The sequence below is a fragment of the Eubalaena glacialis genome, chromosome 3 (genome assembly GCF_028564815.1).
Source record: "Eubalaena glacialis isolate mEubGla1 chromosome 3, mEubGla1.1.hap2.+ XY, whole genome shotgun sequence".
NCBI classification, from domain to species: domain Eukaryota; kingdom Metazoa; phylum Chordata; class Mammalia; order Artiodactyla; family Balaenidae; genus Eubalaena; species Eubalaena glacialis.
The window spans coordinates 109653818-109671005 of record NC_083718.1 but is presented as its reverse complement, the minus strand read 5'-3'; the positions used below and the strand labels follow the sequence as shown (position 1 = coordinate 109671005).

The 17188-nt window shown below is 33.2% G+C and overlaps 1 protein-coding gene and 1 non-coding gene across 5 annotated transcripts in view; one reads left to right on the top strand and one right to left on the bottom strand.

Moving 5' to 3' along the window:
• Nucleotides 1-17188, top strand: part of PTBP2 (polypyrimidine tract binding protein 2) — an 81498-nt gene that overhangs the window by 40974 nt on the left and 23336 nt on the right. For all 4 annotated transcript variants that reach the window (XM_061183836.1, XM_061183835.1, XM_061183834.1 and 1 more), the window contains exons 4-8: nt 143-315; nt 1274-1417; nt 7262-7426; nt 7518-7628; nt 15474-15669. In XM_061183836.1, the coding sequence (XP_061039819.1) occupies nt 143-315; nt 1274-1417; nt 7262-7426; nt 7518-7628; nt 15474-15669 (789 nt within the window). The remainder of the gene's footprint in view (nt 1-142; nt 316-1273; nt 1418-7261; nt 7427-7517; nt 7629-15473; nt 15670-17188) is intronic.
• Nucleotides 6103-6204, bottom strand: LOC133089242 (U6 spliceosomal RNA). Its single transcript, XR_009700620.1, has one exon. It is a non-coding gene; the product is annotated as a U6 spliceosomal RNA (small nuclear RNA).

The following is a 17188-nucleotide window of genomic DNA, read 5'->3' as shown; positions in this document are numbered from 1 at the left end:
AACCTGGTTTTTGAATTTTTAGGAAGTATCCCAAGTATGCTCAGCTCTGTTTTTAAGTTCTTTATTAAAGTTTGTTTTGTGATTTTTTTATGCAAATAAGGAAAATCAATATACTAAAGACTGTTCCTTTAATGTCTTTCAGCCAATGGTAATGATAGTAAAAAATTTAAAGGAGAAGATAAAATGGATGGTGCTCCTTCTCGTGTACTTCATATTCGAAAATTACCGGGTGAAGTGACAGAAACTGAAGTTATTGCTTTAGGCTTACCTTTTGGTAAGGTGACCAACATCCTTATGCTGAAAGGAAAAAATCAGGTATATTTCTTTCAGGACTTACAAAATGTTAAGCCCCAGCTATCCAGCAGGTGTGAATTAGCTGTCGCCTGATGAAAGGATGGTATATAGTAGGTTACTTTTCTTAAAGAACATGACAGAAGTCTTACTCTGACTTTTCCTTGTAGCTGTGTTTGGGAAACTAATGCTAGGGAACTAAAATGAATAAGTCACCGTAGTTTTCAAATTTTGCCTTTTAAATTCCCTTTAGGACTCTAATTGAGCTATTGGTCAGTGAGATTGTGGGAAATACAGATGAAATACTTCTTTTATTGTGGCTTTGCTCTTTGTAATATCGGAAATCAGTAAGGACACTAGCAGCATCTTATCCTTTAAGCTTATCCCAGGGAAATATTTATCTGATAGCATTAGAAAAAGATAGTCATTAGTCCCAGATATTCTATATTGAATAGTTGTACCTGTGGCAGTAGGGTCCAGGTATATTAAAAATCAAATTTTGTTTTAAAGTTTCTAATGATACCATTTAGAAGAATTTAGAGAAATTTAATGTTCTCTTAAATATAGTTAATATCACTAATAATATGACATTTAATTTTTTTCTTTGTTAAATTGTAAATGCTTTTAAAATGACTTGGAGTTCTCTTATGTTTTCTAGGTTAGGAGTGGTAAAATTCTGGTGCTGGAAAACGTTTAGATTTTATTTTCTCTAGCCTTTGTTGGAGTGGGTACATTTGTAGTGTATGGAAAATCAGAGGTGGAAGTACTTTGTATTTTAAGAGCTTTCTTCTGAGTTTAGCTTTAATTGTATCTAAACTTCAGTAAGGGATTTCTAATTCTACCTACTAGAGCATCTAAATGTAACTTGAAAGGTTATATTCTAGATACTGATTTTTCTAATGAGCCAAATAGATTACACAGATATTGAAGTTTATTTGAATTTGATTCATAATATTAAGATTTTTGCTATTTAAATTTTCAGGCATTTTTGGAACTAGCAACAGAGGAAGCAGCTATTACTATGGTTAATTACTATTCTGCTGTGACACCTCACCTTCGTAACCAACCGATTTATATTCAGTACTCCAATCACAAAGAACTAAAAACAGATAATACATTGAACCAAGTGAGTATGTGTAGGTACATAAATAAAATGGCCTAGAACCTATTAAGAATGTCATAAACATATTAGCAGAAAAAAATTTTTTTAACCGTTCAGAAGATTTTTCTATGAGCATTTTCTTGTTTTTTGTTTTTTGGTTTTTTTGTGGTGTTTTCTTGTAGCATGTTAAAGTATTAACCATTATGTTAATTTACAGAAAGTATGTGTGGTCTGTTATTTTCATATTTTAAATTAATACTGGATAAATTCGTTAAATAGCATTTTTTCAGTGCTTTTAAGGTTCTGGTCAAAGTGTTCTCTTTCTTTGTGCAAATTAAAGTTTTTGTATAGAAACTGTCTGAGGTAGGACTTAAGCATAAATTGTTTATGCAACTCTGCTGCTTAGACTTCAATGTACGAAGTTCAGTCCCTTTGGTTATTTGACTTTTTATAGGTCTTAATTTCTTACGGAAAAACTCCTATTGAGGATCTGTTAATGGTTTTCCTGGGGGAAAAATGTAACAATTGAGAATATATGAATGTGTTGATCTTTTAAAAACGTGATGTAGAAGATATTAATTATCTAAAATTATTTATTTAGAAAAAGTGTAAGAATGGTTTTAGATCTAAATACATAGGATTGCAATAAAAACTGGTCTAAAAATTTCAGCTCTTCAAATGTAGTTTTTAGCTAATTATATCTGTTTTAGTAAAATCTAAACTGTGGCTCTTGTCTTATCAAAAATTAAATGGAAAATAATTCTTCATAGATTTTAACCTTTGTAAAAAATAATTTAAGATCATTTTGATAGTTCATGAAAAATAAGCTTGTAAAACTTTTTGCCTAAAAGATAAGGCTAAAATTTTCAGTTGTTTTTTTAATTTGATAATTTTCATTTCTTTTGAACCAGAAGTTGTACTTCTCAGAATTGATCATGAGGAAATATATCAAAAGAAAATATCTATTCTCTGTTCTTTTTACTTAGAGTTTAAAATGGCATTTAATATCCCAATTTTATTTTACATGTTAGTATTTTCAGTAATTAGTGAATGCATTCTCATTTAAAAAGATTCAAATGAAAATGATGTGGAAAGAATAAAGATAAGGCATCTATTGATAGATATATATATATGTAGGGGAGGGAGATTTATAATTTCAAATAGGATAACCAGTGGAAGACCAACCAAGAAGTGACATTTGAGTAACAAACTTCAAAGTGATTAGAGAATAAGGCACTTACTGTAGTCTTGGTTATATTCCAGACATAGGGAGCAGTCAGTGCAATGTTCCTTATGTTGAAAAAAATTTTTTTGACAGCCATATTTTTGATTTTCAAAAGTTCTTCTTCTTTGATACCCTTTTTACCTTGCAGTTGGTCATTCTTTACAGTTACTAATTAATGGTATTTTAAAATACTTGACTGTATCTTTTACTTTCTTTAGTATTAGCTGTTATGTTTATCTTGTTCTCTCTATTCTTCTCTTCCTCCCACCCACCCTCATTGTCTGTTTATATTTCAGAATGGGCAATTAGGTTTTATTGGACTTGCATGCTTTCCTCTAGAGTAAGGTAATGAGGACTTGGATACTGACCTGGGATCCCCCCAAATGCCAGAGGTCTTTATTCTTGGCCTTCAAAACTCCTTTTAGAGTTTCTGTTCTTTTAAGGGAGTGTTTAGTTGTTGTTGCTTTTGTTTTTATTGTTTAATTATAAGTTGGTTGATGGTGAGGAGGAAGAGGATGTTTGTTAGCCATACTTTCTGTTAACCCTTTTATTTTCACATTCTCCTCCCTCGTGTGTACCTACCAGTTTCTAATTTGATTCCTATGGCTGCTACCAGTGCAAACCCTGTTTGCTATGTGTTCACTATGTCTTCTGTCCATGCATTTTCTGAGTTCTGGGAATTTGATCAAATTATTCTGAGCTAGTGATTACCTTCTCTCTTCAGTATCTGCATTTATTCCATTTTGTACTTATTTATAGTCATTTTAATAGTGTTTTATAATAGAAGAGAGACAAATGAATGTGTGTCAATCATGAATTCTTCCATAACCTTTCATCAAATCAGTAAGTCCTGTGAATTCACTCTTTTCAATATCTGCCCAGTTTTCTTCTTTCTTGCTACTTCATTTGCTCAGACACAATCATCTCTTGGCTATATTACCTAATAGCTTTCTTTTACTATCTTTCTTCATTTTCGTCTTCAATTCTTTCTCCCTAGTACAGCTGCGCATGTGTGTGTATATGAGTGTATCTCTTTCTAAAATGCCAAATCTGACTAAGTTACTCCCCTACAGCAAATCCTTTTCATGCTCAGGGTAAAGGCCCTTTCTGAGATGAGTACTGTTTCTGTCTTATGGCTACTGCCACCCTATTTTCCTGTGCTTCTATCCCAGTAGTAAGTTAGCGCCTATAACCTGGCATGCTTTTTCTTATTTTGTCTTTGGAGGCCATTGTGTTTCTGTGCTGTCCCTTTTACCTGGAATATTGTGGCCTGCCTGCCTTTGTACCACCTTTCCATCCCTCACTTGACATGGCCACTTGTTAGACATCTTCAGGTTTCCCATTAGTTAGTTTCCTTGAAAGCCATCCTCTGATCCACAGAGTGGATTAGGTTTGGATTAAGAACCCTTAATACAAATGAAGCTCACAGTGAGATACTGCCATGTATACCATACTGGATAAAATTAAGACCAGTAGTACCAAGTATTGGAACAGTGTAGAGAAGCTCGAACTTCCGTAAATAAGTGATGAGAATGTAAATTGGTAGAATCATTTTTAAAACCTTGAAATATCTACTAAAGCTGAGCATATACATATTCTTTGACTTAGTAATTTTTACTAGTCACGTATCTGAGAAAATACATACATATGTGCATGAAAAGATATGTATAAGAAAGTTCATGGCACACTGTATGTAATAGCCCAGAGCTGGAAATGATCCACATGTTCAGCAGCTGTAGAATGTGTTGTGGTATATTTATTCGTTGGAATACTGACTGGCAAAAAGAATGAACAAGCTACTGGTGCCTCTAGAAATTGGATGAACATCATAAAAACTACGTTTATTGGAAGAAGCCAGATCAAAGTAGAACACATACTATATGGTTCCATTTATATAACTGGGAGAAATCATGTGTGTGGCTTCTGGAGTGTTGGTAATGTTCTATTTTTTATCTAGATAGTCCTTTCACAGATATGTTCTATTTGTGAAGTTTTATTGAGCTGTATATACTTAAGATTTGTGTCCTTTTATGTGTATATGATTGTTTCAATATGAAGTTTAATTAAAATCTAGGTTGGCAAGCCAACTCTGCTCCATGATTTTTTTTTTTAAAACGTATGAAGAGGCTTCCCTGGTGGCGCAGTGGTTAAGAATCCGCCTGCCAGTGCAGGAGACACGGGTTCGAGCCCTGGTCCAGGAAGATCCCACATGCTGCAGAGCAACTAAGCCTGTGCACCACACTACTGAGCCTGCTCTCTAGAGCCTGCAAACCACAACTACGGAGCCCACATGCCACAACTACTGAAACCCACGCGCCTAGAGCCCGTGCTCTGCAACAAGAGAAGCCACCGCAATGAGAAGCCCGCGCACCGCAACGAAGAGTAGCCCCTACTCGCCACAACTAGAGAAAGCCCGCACACAGCGACGAAGATGCAATGCAGCCAAAAATAAATAAATAAATAAGTAAATTTATTTATTTTAAAAAAATGGGGGAGGGAGATGCAAGAGGGAGGAGATGTGGGGATATATGTATAGCTGATTCACTTTGTTATAAAGCAGAAACTAACACACCATTGTAAAGCAATTATACTCCAATAAAGATGTTAAAAAAAAAAAGCTGCACATAAATGAGACCAAAAAAAATGTATGAAGTTACTTGTTAATGATAATAGAGAACGTAATTGTTAAAGTAAAAAAGGAAGATGGAGAACAGTGAATAGTATGGGAAAGAAAAGTATGCAGTAGATGAGTACTTAACATGTTTGTATGGAGTACATATATAGATATATGCTTGTGTATGTAGGGAAAGCAGACAGGGTAACTGGGTTGCAGAGGAAACTTAACTTTTTATACTGTTTGGATAGTACACCATGATCATGTGATTCCTATTTTAAGAAGACGTTCCATTGTTTAAAATAGCAGATGTTAGAGTTGTTCTAAGTTGTGATATTTCCATGCTTATTTTAATAAATGTATATAAAGACGTTCACTAATGAAGAAAGTGAACAGTGAGCTACTTGCAGTGAGCTGCTTAAAATACTTTAGTTAAATATATATTGGGTTAAATATGTTCAGATATGTTAATTTAAATATGTTTAAATTAACAAACATTGTTCTAGAAATCTTTTTATCCCTCTTTTTTTATAACTATTCTTTATAGTAGTATAAATGTGCCCATTGTATTAAATATTTATTGTATGTTTCAAAATGTTGGATTTGAATTAACAAGTCACTTTAACATAAATTTATAGGTCATATTTTACTTAATTAGCATTTAGATGATGAAGTTTGACTAGATGAGTGTGTGATCTCTTTGAGTACCAAGCTATATGATTTCCTGGTTATATAATATTTCAGTGAAATGACCATCCTCCCACCTTTTTTGAGATATAATTCACATACACATTGTGTGAGTTTTAAGGTGATTTGATGTATTTATATTTTGCAAAATGATTACCACCACCACATTAGTTAATAGGTCCAGAAAAAATGTGATACTTCATGATTTTGGGGTCATATTTGCATAGGGCCATGCTAATCTCTGTGTTGTTCCAATTTTAGTATATGTGCTGCTGGAGGGAACACTGATCATTCCTTATTATCATAAGTGTTCTCATTCTTTTGTGTCCGCCTTCCTTTCCATTCATCACTGTGCTCTGTTTATATTCCTGTTATCTGCCAATACAACTTTTTCAAACTACAAAGCAGTGTAGAGGTATTTGTCATTATTATATCTAACAGTTATTTGCCTTTATATAGGTTTTCTGACCCCAGATAAGGTAGAAAGAAATTATTCCTTATCAGTGAATCTGTCAGTAATAATAGGAAAGGCATAATAGTAATAAAGGCAGTCTTTTTGGAGCATTTAACATATGATTTAGTTGACAGATTTCCTAAAAATACTGTATTTTTTCAGTTCTATATATATATTTTTTCACATTTTAAAATCTCAGAAATCAAGATGTATCTTATAATAGTTGATCTGTCATGGTTTAATTATCAATATCTTACTAGTCCTATGTAAAATAATAGTGTATTAGATACCATAACATGTATGGAAAATATTCTTCATATTTTATTTTGCAGTATTCCTGAAAATTTTATAGCTTTGTAGTATGGTATACATCAATTTCTGTTCTAAAAATTTTGGTTTCAGAAGTTATGCTAGTATGAAAAAAAGACTTAATTTGTAACTGAATATTCTTCTTCTCGGATTTATTGGAAATAATAAGGTTTATGGGAGTTCTTTTGGATAGTCTAGTAATCCCCTTGTTAAGGTTTACTATGTGCCTTTTTTATGGAATGAATAATGTTAAAGTTTCATTGTTCTCTAGAAGTTTCTGTTTAAAACATTTTCTGAATCTGTCAGACTGCATCTTGTTGTTTTGAGAATAAATTACACTGACTGTCTTTCTTGTTCTACATTGGTCCCAAACCCTAGATAATTGTTTTGAAGTAAGTACTAGTATAATACTTAAATTATAATCCCTGGCTCATGGCAGGTGCTCAAAAGTATTTATTGAGTATTAAATTTTATTTAATCTATATGTGTTCTAGAAAAGAATTTAATATTGTAACGTGTAGCAAAGTATAGGTGAAAATACCAGGAATGTTTCTAAAGTGCTTATCTTTCATTTTTTAGCGTGCTCAAGCAGTTCTTCAAGCTGTGACAGCTGTCCAGACAGCAAATACTCCTCTTAGTGGCACCACAGTTAGTGAGAGTGCAGTGACTCCAGCCCAGAGTCCAGTGCTTAGAATAATTATTGACAATATGTATTACCCTGTAACACTTGATGTTCTTCACCAAGTAAGTTTAGTTTAATTTGCATGTTTATCTATAAAATTGAGAAATAATAATACAGTAGATAAAATTTGTTTTGATTTTAATGTTTTAACAGATATTTTCTAAGTTTGGTGCTGTATTGAAGATAATCACATTTACAAAAAATAACCAGTTTCAAGCTCTTCTCCAGTATGGCGATCCAGTAAATGCTCAGCAAGCAAAACTAGTAAGTCTAGCTTTTTTTTGAGAGAGCGATAATTTTCAGTGGCAGATAATGTATATGTATATACACATATATATGTGTAGCTAATGTTATTAATACTGACATAACTTAGCAATACCATATAGCATTTTAGATGGCACACATGATTGTCATTAAGATAGTATTAGAAAAGCTTAGTATTTATGATAAAAAAGAAATGTTTATTTTTAACATTACTCGTATTTGTAGTTATCTGTAATATAGGCTTATATTTTGCATTTTTGTTTGATTTAGGTCCGGAACTTTTGTGCTCTTGAGGATATAGCAGGATTGTATTGTGCATGCATACCTGTATAAGATTTTACATTTTCCAGTGGGAGTTTCAAAGTAATTAATTTAGCTATAAGATAGTTTGGCTGAAATACATCGATAGACATGTGGCTCAATGCTATGATAGGCTCTCAGTCTATTTCCAGTATTCTTTTTAAGTATTTTTTTAAAAGATAGGTTTTTTGAATAAGTTCTTAGTCTCCCTTTTATTCACATTACTTACCTTTTTGTTGTTGTTATTTTATATGGACGGTAAGAAACTGTTCAAAGCAGTAAAATCTGCCCCTGTCATAGCTACCACTGAAAACTGCATACCACATCTTTGTTTCTAAATGCCTAATCTTCTGTTTGTGTATCTTATTTAAATCTACCTTTGTCTGTCTCTTTTACTTCTTGTGCTGTAGTATCTCATTTTTATTCCATTATTAAAACATTAAATATTTGTTATTAAACCATTAAATCAACTGTCTCTACTTATATTTGTCTTACCTTTTTTCTCCCTTTCACACTTTTACTTTCAGACTAATTATGGTCTATTACTTCAATACTTCCTCCAGATCAAGATGCTTGTATGGAACCAGGCCATTTTTAATTATTGTTTCATTGCATTTCATCCTTAGAATCTCATTTGGGGAGCAAAAATAGCTTCAAGTAGCAGAAAGGCTTTACTAGTAATAATAGCATAATTGAAATGGTTTACCAAGTGCTGTTATCTCATTTTTTTCTGACTACTCCGTGTTATAAACAGAACAGGAATTTTTCCTGTGTTACAAGGGGATACTAAGATTTAAAGAAGTAAATTACTTACAATGTACACTATCTGTAAAGTTGACATTTTTTTAGTCTACTTTTCTCCAGTGTGTTGCTACTCACTGGTTCCCAATTGCATGATCAAATCATATTATGTTTCCCTTTTCAGCAATTAGAGTTCTTTAAAAAAATAATTGTCTTTCCTAACATGCCCCAGCCCTCCAACTTTGGAGCTATTTTATATTTAAAGAGTTACCGAAATCATTGTGGTATGAGGTTTGATCAATAGCAGACAATCTAGAAGCCATGTTCTCGATGGCACTTTTCACAACTTCAAACAAATTTAAATATAGTGCGCATTTTTCTTAATATGGAATATTTTCTTTGTCATTCCCTTCTGATCCAGAGGAGGAGTATTTGGTAAAGGACCAGTGAAATGGAATTTGATTCAGAATTAATACTGCATTTGGGCTCTACAACTCAATGGGGAAAGTAGTTTATATATATCTTTCAGTATTTGATAGGTTTTCATTTAACTAGTCTTCTGTGCACAGAAAATAAGCATTAAACTTGGTGTTTGTGAATGTTTATATACACTCACTCAGTTCTTCTCTACAAAGATCTACAATTGTAATTCTAAGAAAGTAGGTAATAATTAAGCTTTTATTCTGGTATCTGAACTCAACTATATTTCACTTATTGGAGAAGGAAAAAGGAGTTTGTTTCCTAAACTTGCTTGTCCCATTATCTTTTAATCCAGATTCCTTGTTTAAACATATACTTTTGATGACTCCAGTCATTTTTCTTCATGCCTTTATCTGGACTGTGGACTGTACCTAGAGAATATCACATAGTCTAACCAATTGGTACCAGTTTAAATTCTTCAGCATCAACTACAAATAGGCCCTTTGCTTGTAAAATCTTACCACATTTCTTCAGTCTGTTCTCCCATTTTCCACAATGACTATATCGGATAGAAATTTCTCTTTCCACCAAGTCTCTCTTCACTCTTTCTTACGACCTTGCCTGCTGCTTCTCAGAAAAAATAGAAACTATCAGATGGAAACTCCATCAGTATTTCTCACAAAATCTACTTATACCCACACATATCTGTCTCTTCTAAATAAAAGGCATAGGTATTTCTAAGACCAGTAAACACCAGATACCATCCTCTTCTGCCTCTTAAGAGCCTTTGCATTTTCATCCCCTCTTTCTCTTGTATTTTTCTCTTTGTTGGTTATTTCTCACCAGTGTTTCAGGTGTGCGTAAGTGTTCTCTCATTTTTTAAATGAATTTACCCTTAATTCTGTATTCCATATATCTGTCCATCTAACACCTTGTCTCTCTTCCCTTTCTTCATTTATAACTAGCCTTCTTAAATAAGCTGTCTTTATTTGCTGTTAATACTTATTATCCTCTTCTTATTTCTCTACTTAGAGTAATTTGGTTTCAGCCCCTATTTATCCATATTTTTCTCCCTCGTGTCACCAATGATCACTAGAGTAGCTAAATCTCAACAGAATTATTCAGTCCTTATCTTAACTAACCTTAGGTAACATTTGACATTGAACCTTTCTTTCCCTTTCTTAAAATCCTCTTTTTTCCTGGTCTCTGACACTTCTCACCTATATATATCCCACCTCTCTGTCCCTTCCTTGTTATATCCGTCCCCTTCCACCACGGGGACCTCAGCTGTTACACACAGCTCAATTACACCTTTGTGATTCTGACAGTACTCACATCACTTTTTCTAGCTCAGACCTCTTCTAAGAGACCCAGATTAGGAACCCATGGACCATGGGGCACCTTCAAACTTAGCGTGTTCAATTAACTCCTGTCACCACCACCCCCCACCACCAAAAATACGAAAGCCTGTATTTTCTATGTCAATAAAGGTCAAGGTACTATGAATCTAAGAAACAAGCCAGAAAACATTGAATCTTCCTTTATTCCTCTTCCTTTCAGCTTATCACCAAGTAGTACTGATTCTAGATCCTAAATTTCTGTTGAATCTATCCTTTTGTCTCCAACTCTCTTGCCATCACCATAGTCTAAGCTAGTGTCATTCAAAGTGTTGGTCTTTGATGCTACAAGGAGCTTGTGCCAAAATACAAATCAGCATACTTTTAGCTATAGTTTGTTTAGTGTCAGTGTTGATAATAAATTCGGACACAAGCTTCTCTTCATGCAGAGTGACTTGGGTTGCTAGTCCATGAACCATAGTTTGAGTAGCACTGATCTAAGCCATCATCTCTTAAATCTCTGCTTCATTGGCTTTCTGACAAAACTCACCACTTGGAGTTTTAAGAATGATCTCAAAGTCATTTCTTCCTTTCTCAGTGCCCTTCAGTGACTGATTTTTGTCCTTAATATAAAATCCTCCTTCTTTAACATAGCTTATAAAACTAAATCTTGCCTCTCCAGTCTCATCTTCCACCTCTTTAACCATATTGGACTTCTTTAAATGCTTGCATATGCTATATATTCTCTGATCTCTGGGCTTACAACTTGCTGTTCTGTTTGCTAAAACTGTTCTCTCCATCTCTTTATGCCCAACTTCTACCTCTCTTTCAAGTATCAGTTTAGAAGTCTCTTCTCAGAGAGGTCTTTCATAACCTTTCAGCTAGATTGGATCCCTTCCTTTCTTAGTTCTCACCACTGCACATCAAACTTATAATTACTTGTTAAGTGTATTATCTGTTGGACTATAAGTTATATATGAGTGGGTATCATGTCTACTTTGTTCCCTGCTACATTTTTAGAACCTAGCATAGTGTATGGTGTATTACAGGTATTAAGGGCTTTTTCAACCTGTGTCACAACTTTCCGAGCATCTGGAGTGCTGTAGATCCTTCCAACCTTTCAACCATCCATGTACATCTCAGTGTATTATAAAATGAGTTGGTTCTAAACTTTGTAATTCAGTTGCTATATTTTTATGCTTGTTAAAACAGTAGAGATCATGTAAAATTTATAGGTAAGGAATACAAATTTGGGAAGAGAATCTCAAGCCTGCTTCTCCACTTCTATAATGATTGTTGTTCAAATGAATGAGAGAATGACAAAATATCGCTTACGCCCTGGGAATTCATTTAGCAAGCATAGTGTACCTTTAGGTTTGGGGGAAGAGAATTATAGTATTCTTTAAAGTATGGTCCAGAGCCCATTCTTATCAGACTGTGGTCCAGATACATTCTTATCATATAGATGGCTTATACAAAATGGGACTCTTTGGCCGTCCTGAACTAACAGTTCTAATCTTTGGGGTTGGGAGCCCACTACTCTGTTTTGTTTTGAATGCCCTGGGAATCACTGCTATGTAAAGGCAGCTTGAGTGACAGAGCCAGCCAAACTTTCCATATATTAGTTATGATCTTTGGCAATTATTTTCAGTTAATTGGAATTCTTTCCCCCTAGCATTTTGCTTTATAAGAGAAGAGCAACTCGGAAAAAAACATATTAACAGTGGAGTTTTATTAGTAAGGGTTGGAGGGGAAAAATGTAACCATCTCCTGAATTTGTCCTGAGGTTGGCTTTAAAAACCTCTTAAGTCAACAGAAAAGGTAATGTATATTGAGGGTTGACATTTAGGGTGGTAATCACAAGTCATTGTAACAATCATAATTGTCAAGTAAAAAGTAAATTGTTTTAAATGATCTTCACATTTATTAAAGAAAATGCCCTAATGCCTTTTTCAAAAATCTTGTTTATTGTCAAGCAGTGTATTGGGCAAAGATATCACTTACTGTGGCTTTCTAGTTCGGTTTCTATATTTTCGAGAAATAGAAGTAATCTCCTTTTCACCTGGACTTTTAAAAATTGTTTTATACAACCCTGAAATTATAACACACATGGTAGAAAATAGCTGTTTTTGTTTTTATGTTATTAGAGACAGCTTTTCAGGTGTGTTATCTATTTCTATTAGGAATGTGTACAGTTGACACTGGACAGTGACACTGTGACTTTTGGAAATCCTTTAATATGGTCACTCTGTTTTAATATGCAAGTGGATTGTTTCTCATTAATGATTCCTTCCAGGAGAGTGTATTTCATTAGTTTCATTGGTGGCTTTTCCTGTTTTTAATCCATATGCAATGTTTTATTGTGTTGTTAATTATACATTCTGTATTTAACGTCTTTACTGAGTTTATCATGTTTTTGCCATAAATCTTATACTTCGTATGAAAATACTTTTTCCTGATTGTTTTTGTGTACTCCAAACCTTCCCTTTGCATAGACACATTTGAGAGGCCTTTCTGCAAATTAACTTGAGCTTTTACTGTCAGAAATCTTTGCAAGATCACTGCAGTCCCGACTGCTGAACACAGACTGACTTGTGTGCTGCCATTATTTCCTGGAATTTTGCAAACACATGAGCTTGAAGTGAGCTTGCATATATAGTTTAATTTGATTTTTCTCCTTACCTCATTTGTAGTCATCTTACCTCAGCCAGCTATTGAAAATGCCTGGATTTCTATTCTCGTGTATCCTCAGCTCTTGTTCCTCTCGTATGTTGCTAACAGGTGATTTTAATTTACATATTGTTTCCTGATTTCTCTAGTTTTGTATCTTAGGTATACTTGTGTATCTTCCATCTACATAAAGATATATTTTTTTTAATTAAAGAAAGAATGTCAAAGGCTTCTAGAGGGCTTTCTAGCAGTTAGCATATTCATTGTAGGTATTTGGCAGTCAACCTCATTGAAAGAACTCAGCCCCAAAGAAACTCTGCTTATTGTGAAGTTAGTGATTTTGTGTCAGTACATTACTTTTTGCATTAATTTAGATAATATGACCCAAAGCCAGGTCTTTTCTTTCAAGATATCAGATTTTTTTGTATGATGTTATTGAAATAGTCACCTAAGAGTGAATTTTGCTACTCATCTTTTGACGTTCATATATTGGGGAGAGATATAGATTCTATTACTTGGCTCAACATTTCCCCTATAGGAATGAGTAAATGAAGACCTATTTTCAATGCTTTGTTTGCCTTTACAGCAGAGTATTGAATTAATACTTATATTATTCTGGCTGAGAGAGTTGATACTTGGCTTTCATTCTCATGTGATGATAGGTACATTGCCTAATTCAAATATAATTCAAATCCTCATGTGTATGTAGTCCCTTTAAGTGAGTTTTCACCAGTAATGTATTGAAATTGGTGAACTTGGGTTGAATTGTGTTTTTAGGTTAGTTTTTAGCTTGGTAAATATATTCACATAAATCTTAACTTTTTTTTGAATTTTATTTTATTTATTTTTTTATACAGCAGGTTCTTATTATCTGTTTTATACATATTAGTGTATACATGTCAATCCCAATCTCCCAATTCATCCCACCACCACCACCACCACCCCTGCCCCCCTCAGCACTTTCCCCCTTGGATAAATCTTAATTTTGTATATTAAAGGAACGGGTTTTCTTTTTTGAGAGTGGGAATATTTTAATTATAAGCTTTATATACATAAGGAGCTCTAGAGGTTTACTTTTTCCATAACAGGGCACTCTTGATTATATTTAAGTCTGTTTCAGTTACTTTCCTTCTTCAACAATGTGACAATTAAAATAGTCATACTGAGGTAATACAAAAATTCTCTTTCAAACATAAAATGTGAAAAATATGTTGGTCTACTATTAATATAGTTCTGGTTTTACACACTTAATAGATCTTGGTCTGCGTGATCTATTTATGTATTGTTATCAGAAGAATTGTTTTCATTTTTGAGGTGAATTATAGAGCTAAACATGTTCTTCATTTCTGGACTGTTATTTTATACAGTAAATGTTTATTCTTCTAATGAAAAATTAACAGTGTGTTCCCCTGTTCTCTAGTTCGTTCCAGGTTTCTATCCAGCTGGAGTAGCATTGGTGATTATATAGGAACAGAAAAAACATAATAATCATAACAGCAGCACAGTCTTTTATAATTCATGATATGCTTTTACATATGTGATCTTTTATCTAATCCTCATAATAACCCTGCAAGGAAACATGGCAGCCATTGTCATCTCTGTTTTCCAGGTTCAGAAAGATTCTGAGATTCAGAAAGGTTAAATAACTTGTTCAAGATGACCTTTCAACTCTAGAGTTTGTACTTCTATTCCAGAACTTTCCTGGGATGACGTTGAATTTGCTTATTCAGCAAGTTATTCTGATTCAGGTTGAACAACCTAGGTTAAGGAAGATAATATTGGGTTGGCCAAAATGTTTGTTGGGGTTTTCCTTAAGATGTTACGGAAAACCCAAACGAACTTATTGGCCAACCCAAGAGTTTTTGCTCATTTCATGGTAGTTGCTATTATGCATCATAGTGATATTTATTTGTCTTGAGGCACCTCATTTAATGTGGCATCAAACAGAAGTTACCTTATACCTATACCAATTTTTGTAAGTGTTACCATCAAGCAAAAGATATGTGTATAATAAAATTAACTTTAAAGTATTATGCAGACTATTATGGTACTACTTTGGCAGGACTGACTATTTTTGTGACCCTTGTTAATTTTTTTAAATTAAAATATTTGCAGATTTTTAAAATTAAAAGTATTAGCACATATGTTTAACTGGTTGTATTTTAGATTTAGGTAACACTTTTCTATTTAAAGAAGATAGTATTTGTGGAAACCAATATATGTACAGCTGGGATAGTAAAGAATAGGGTATGGAATTTGATCCCTTTCCTGGCGGCTTTTATGTGCAGTTTTTCATTGTTGAGTTTTATTGTCAAAGTCATACTTTTTCTAATTTTTATTTCTTAAGATTGCTGATATATTTTGTTCACTTTTACAGGCCCTAGATGGTCAGAATATTTATAATGCTTGCTGTACCCTAAGGATTGATTTTTCCAAACTTGTGAATTTGAATGTAAAATACAACAATGATAAAAGTAGGGATTATACTCGACCTGATCTTCCATCTGGGGATGGACAACCTGCATTGGACCCAGCTATTGCTGCAGCATTTGCCAAGGAGACATCTCTCTTAGGTATGATTTTTATTGTCTATACCACTTTTCTCCCATTTTGCCAAATGGGAAAGTGCCTGTTAAACTCCAGTAAGTACAATGAATCTCCCATTTTGGAATTTAAGAAATTAGGTTTCTCCCCCCATCAGGTAAGAAAGCATATGAATGCTGTTTGAAGAAAATCCTAAATTCTTAAGTATAATGAAAATTATATCAGTTATATTCTTTTTCACCACTCTCATCTTCTCTCCCAGAATAGAAGAGGAAAAGCTCTAATGAAGAAATACTGTTGAGTTCTTAATAAAATATTTACACTTTAAATTGAAGTCATGCTGTCTAGGGGCCCTTGTGCATATTCTTTAGGGCCAATCTAATTGTTTCAATTTAGCACTGCGCAGACAATGAAAAGTTAACAGATGCAACATATAATGGGAGTAGGTGTATAGATTTTTTCAAAGCATATTATACTCTCTCTTTTAAACAATTTTAACTAGAAAGAATTTTATATAAAATTTATTTTGGTATTTATCAGTATTTGCATTTTGTCTTAATCATTGTATTTCACCTCATTCTACAATGGATTTGACCCACCTAATCAAAAAACAAAACAAAACAAAAATTTGCAACTAATAGTTGACAGAGTCAAGATGAAGAAAAAATAAAGGAAAATGTTATTTTGTAAGTAAAATAAGTGATTTATAATTTAAGATGAAATTTTACAGTTTTATTTGATGTATTCAGGAAATTCTTGGTTTCTGAAGTTTGTAAGATTATCTTTAAATGAGTGTTTCTATACATATGGAACCCAAGATTGATGAGTCACAAACTAGTTCTTACAGTTTAGTTTATGTTCATCAATTAAAAAAGGAAAAGCATTAGAATGAAGTAATTTTTGGAAATATTTACTTACTGTGAATATGTAGCATGTGTTATCCATTTATAAATATGTAATATAAGTGATACATCTATGAACCGAGACACAGTAATGCACAAGAGGAGCATTTGATATGTGAAATTAATTCTGGTAATTTTAGACAAAATTGACCCTTTATTCCAATTGTCTAATACATCTAAGCACAAGTCATAGCAGTTTATCATGACCATAATAGATTCTTTAGGTTGACAACATTCTTTCTTGAGAGAATCTCTATCACTGTGTGGGGCTAATGTAAGGCTTTATTCCCTCAACTTGGCTTGTAAGTAGATAATATTGACTATTACATGGTGTACCATTTTTTAAAGTCAAGAGTGAGACAATAATGAGTGATACATGGCCTTTGCTTGTAATTGTTACTGTGAATTCTTACATTTTTTTAACTGATAGAAATTATTTTATAGAAAAGACAAAAATCAACATTTATTGAAGAGCTTCTATGTCATAGGCATTCTGCAAGTCACTTAGCAGATACATTATTTAATCCTTAAAATAACCAAAGTAGAAGATGACAAGATTTTTTATAGTAGTTTCTAAGAAATTTAAAATATTACATGCAACTCATTAAAGAAACAAGGGTAAAATACCAAGAAACTTCAGGTAGCG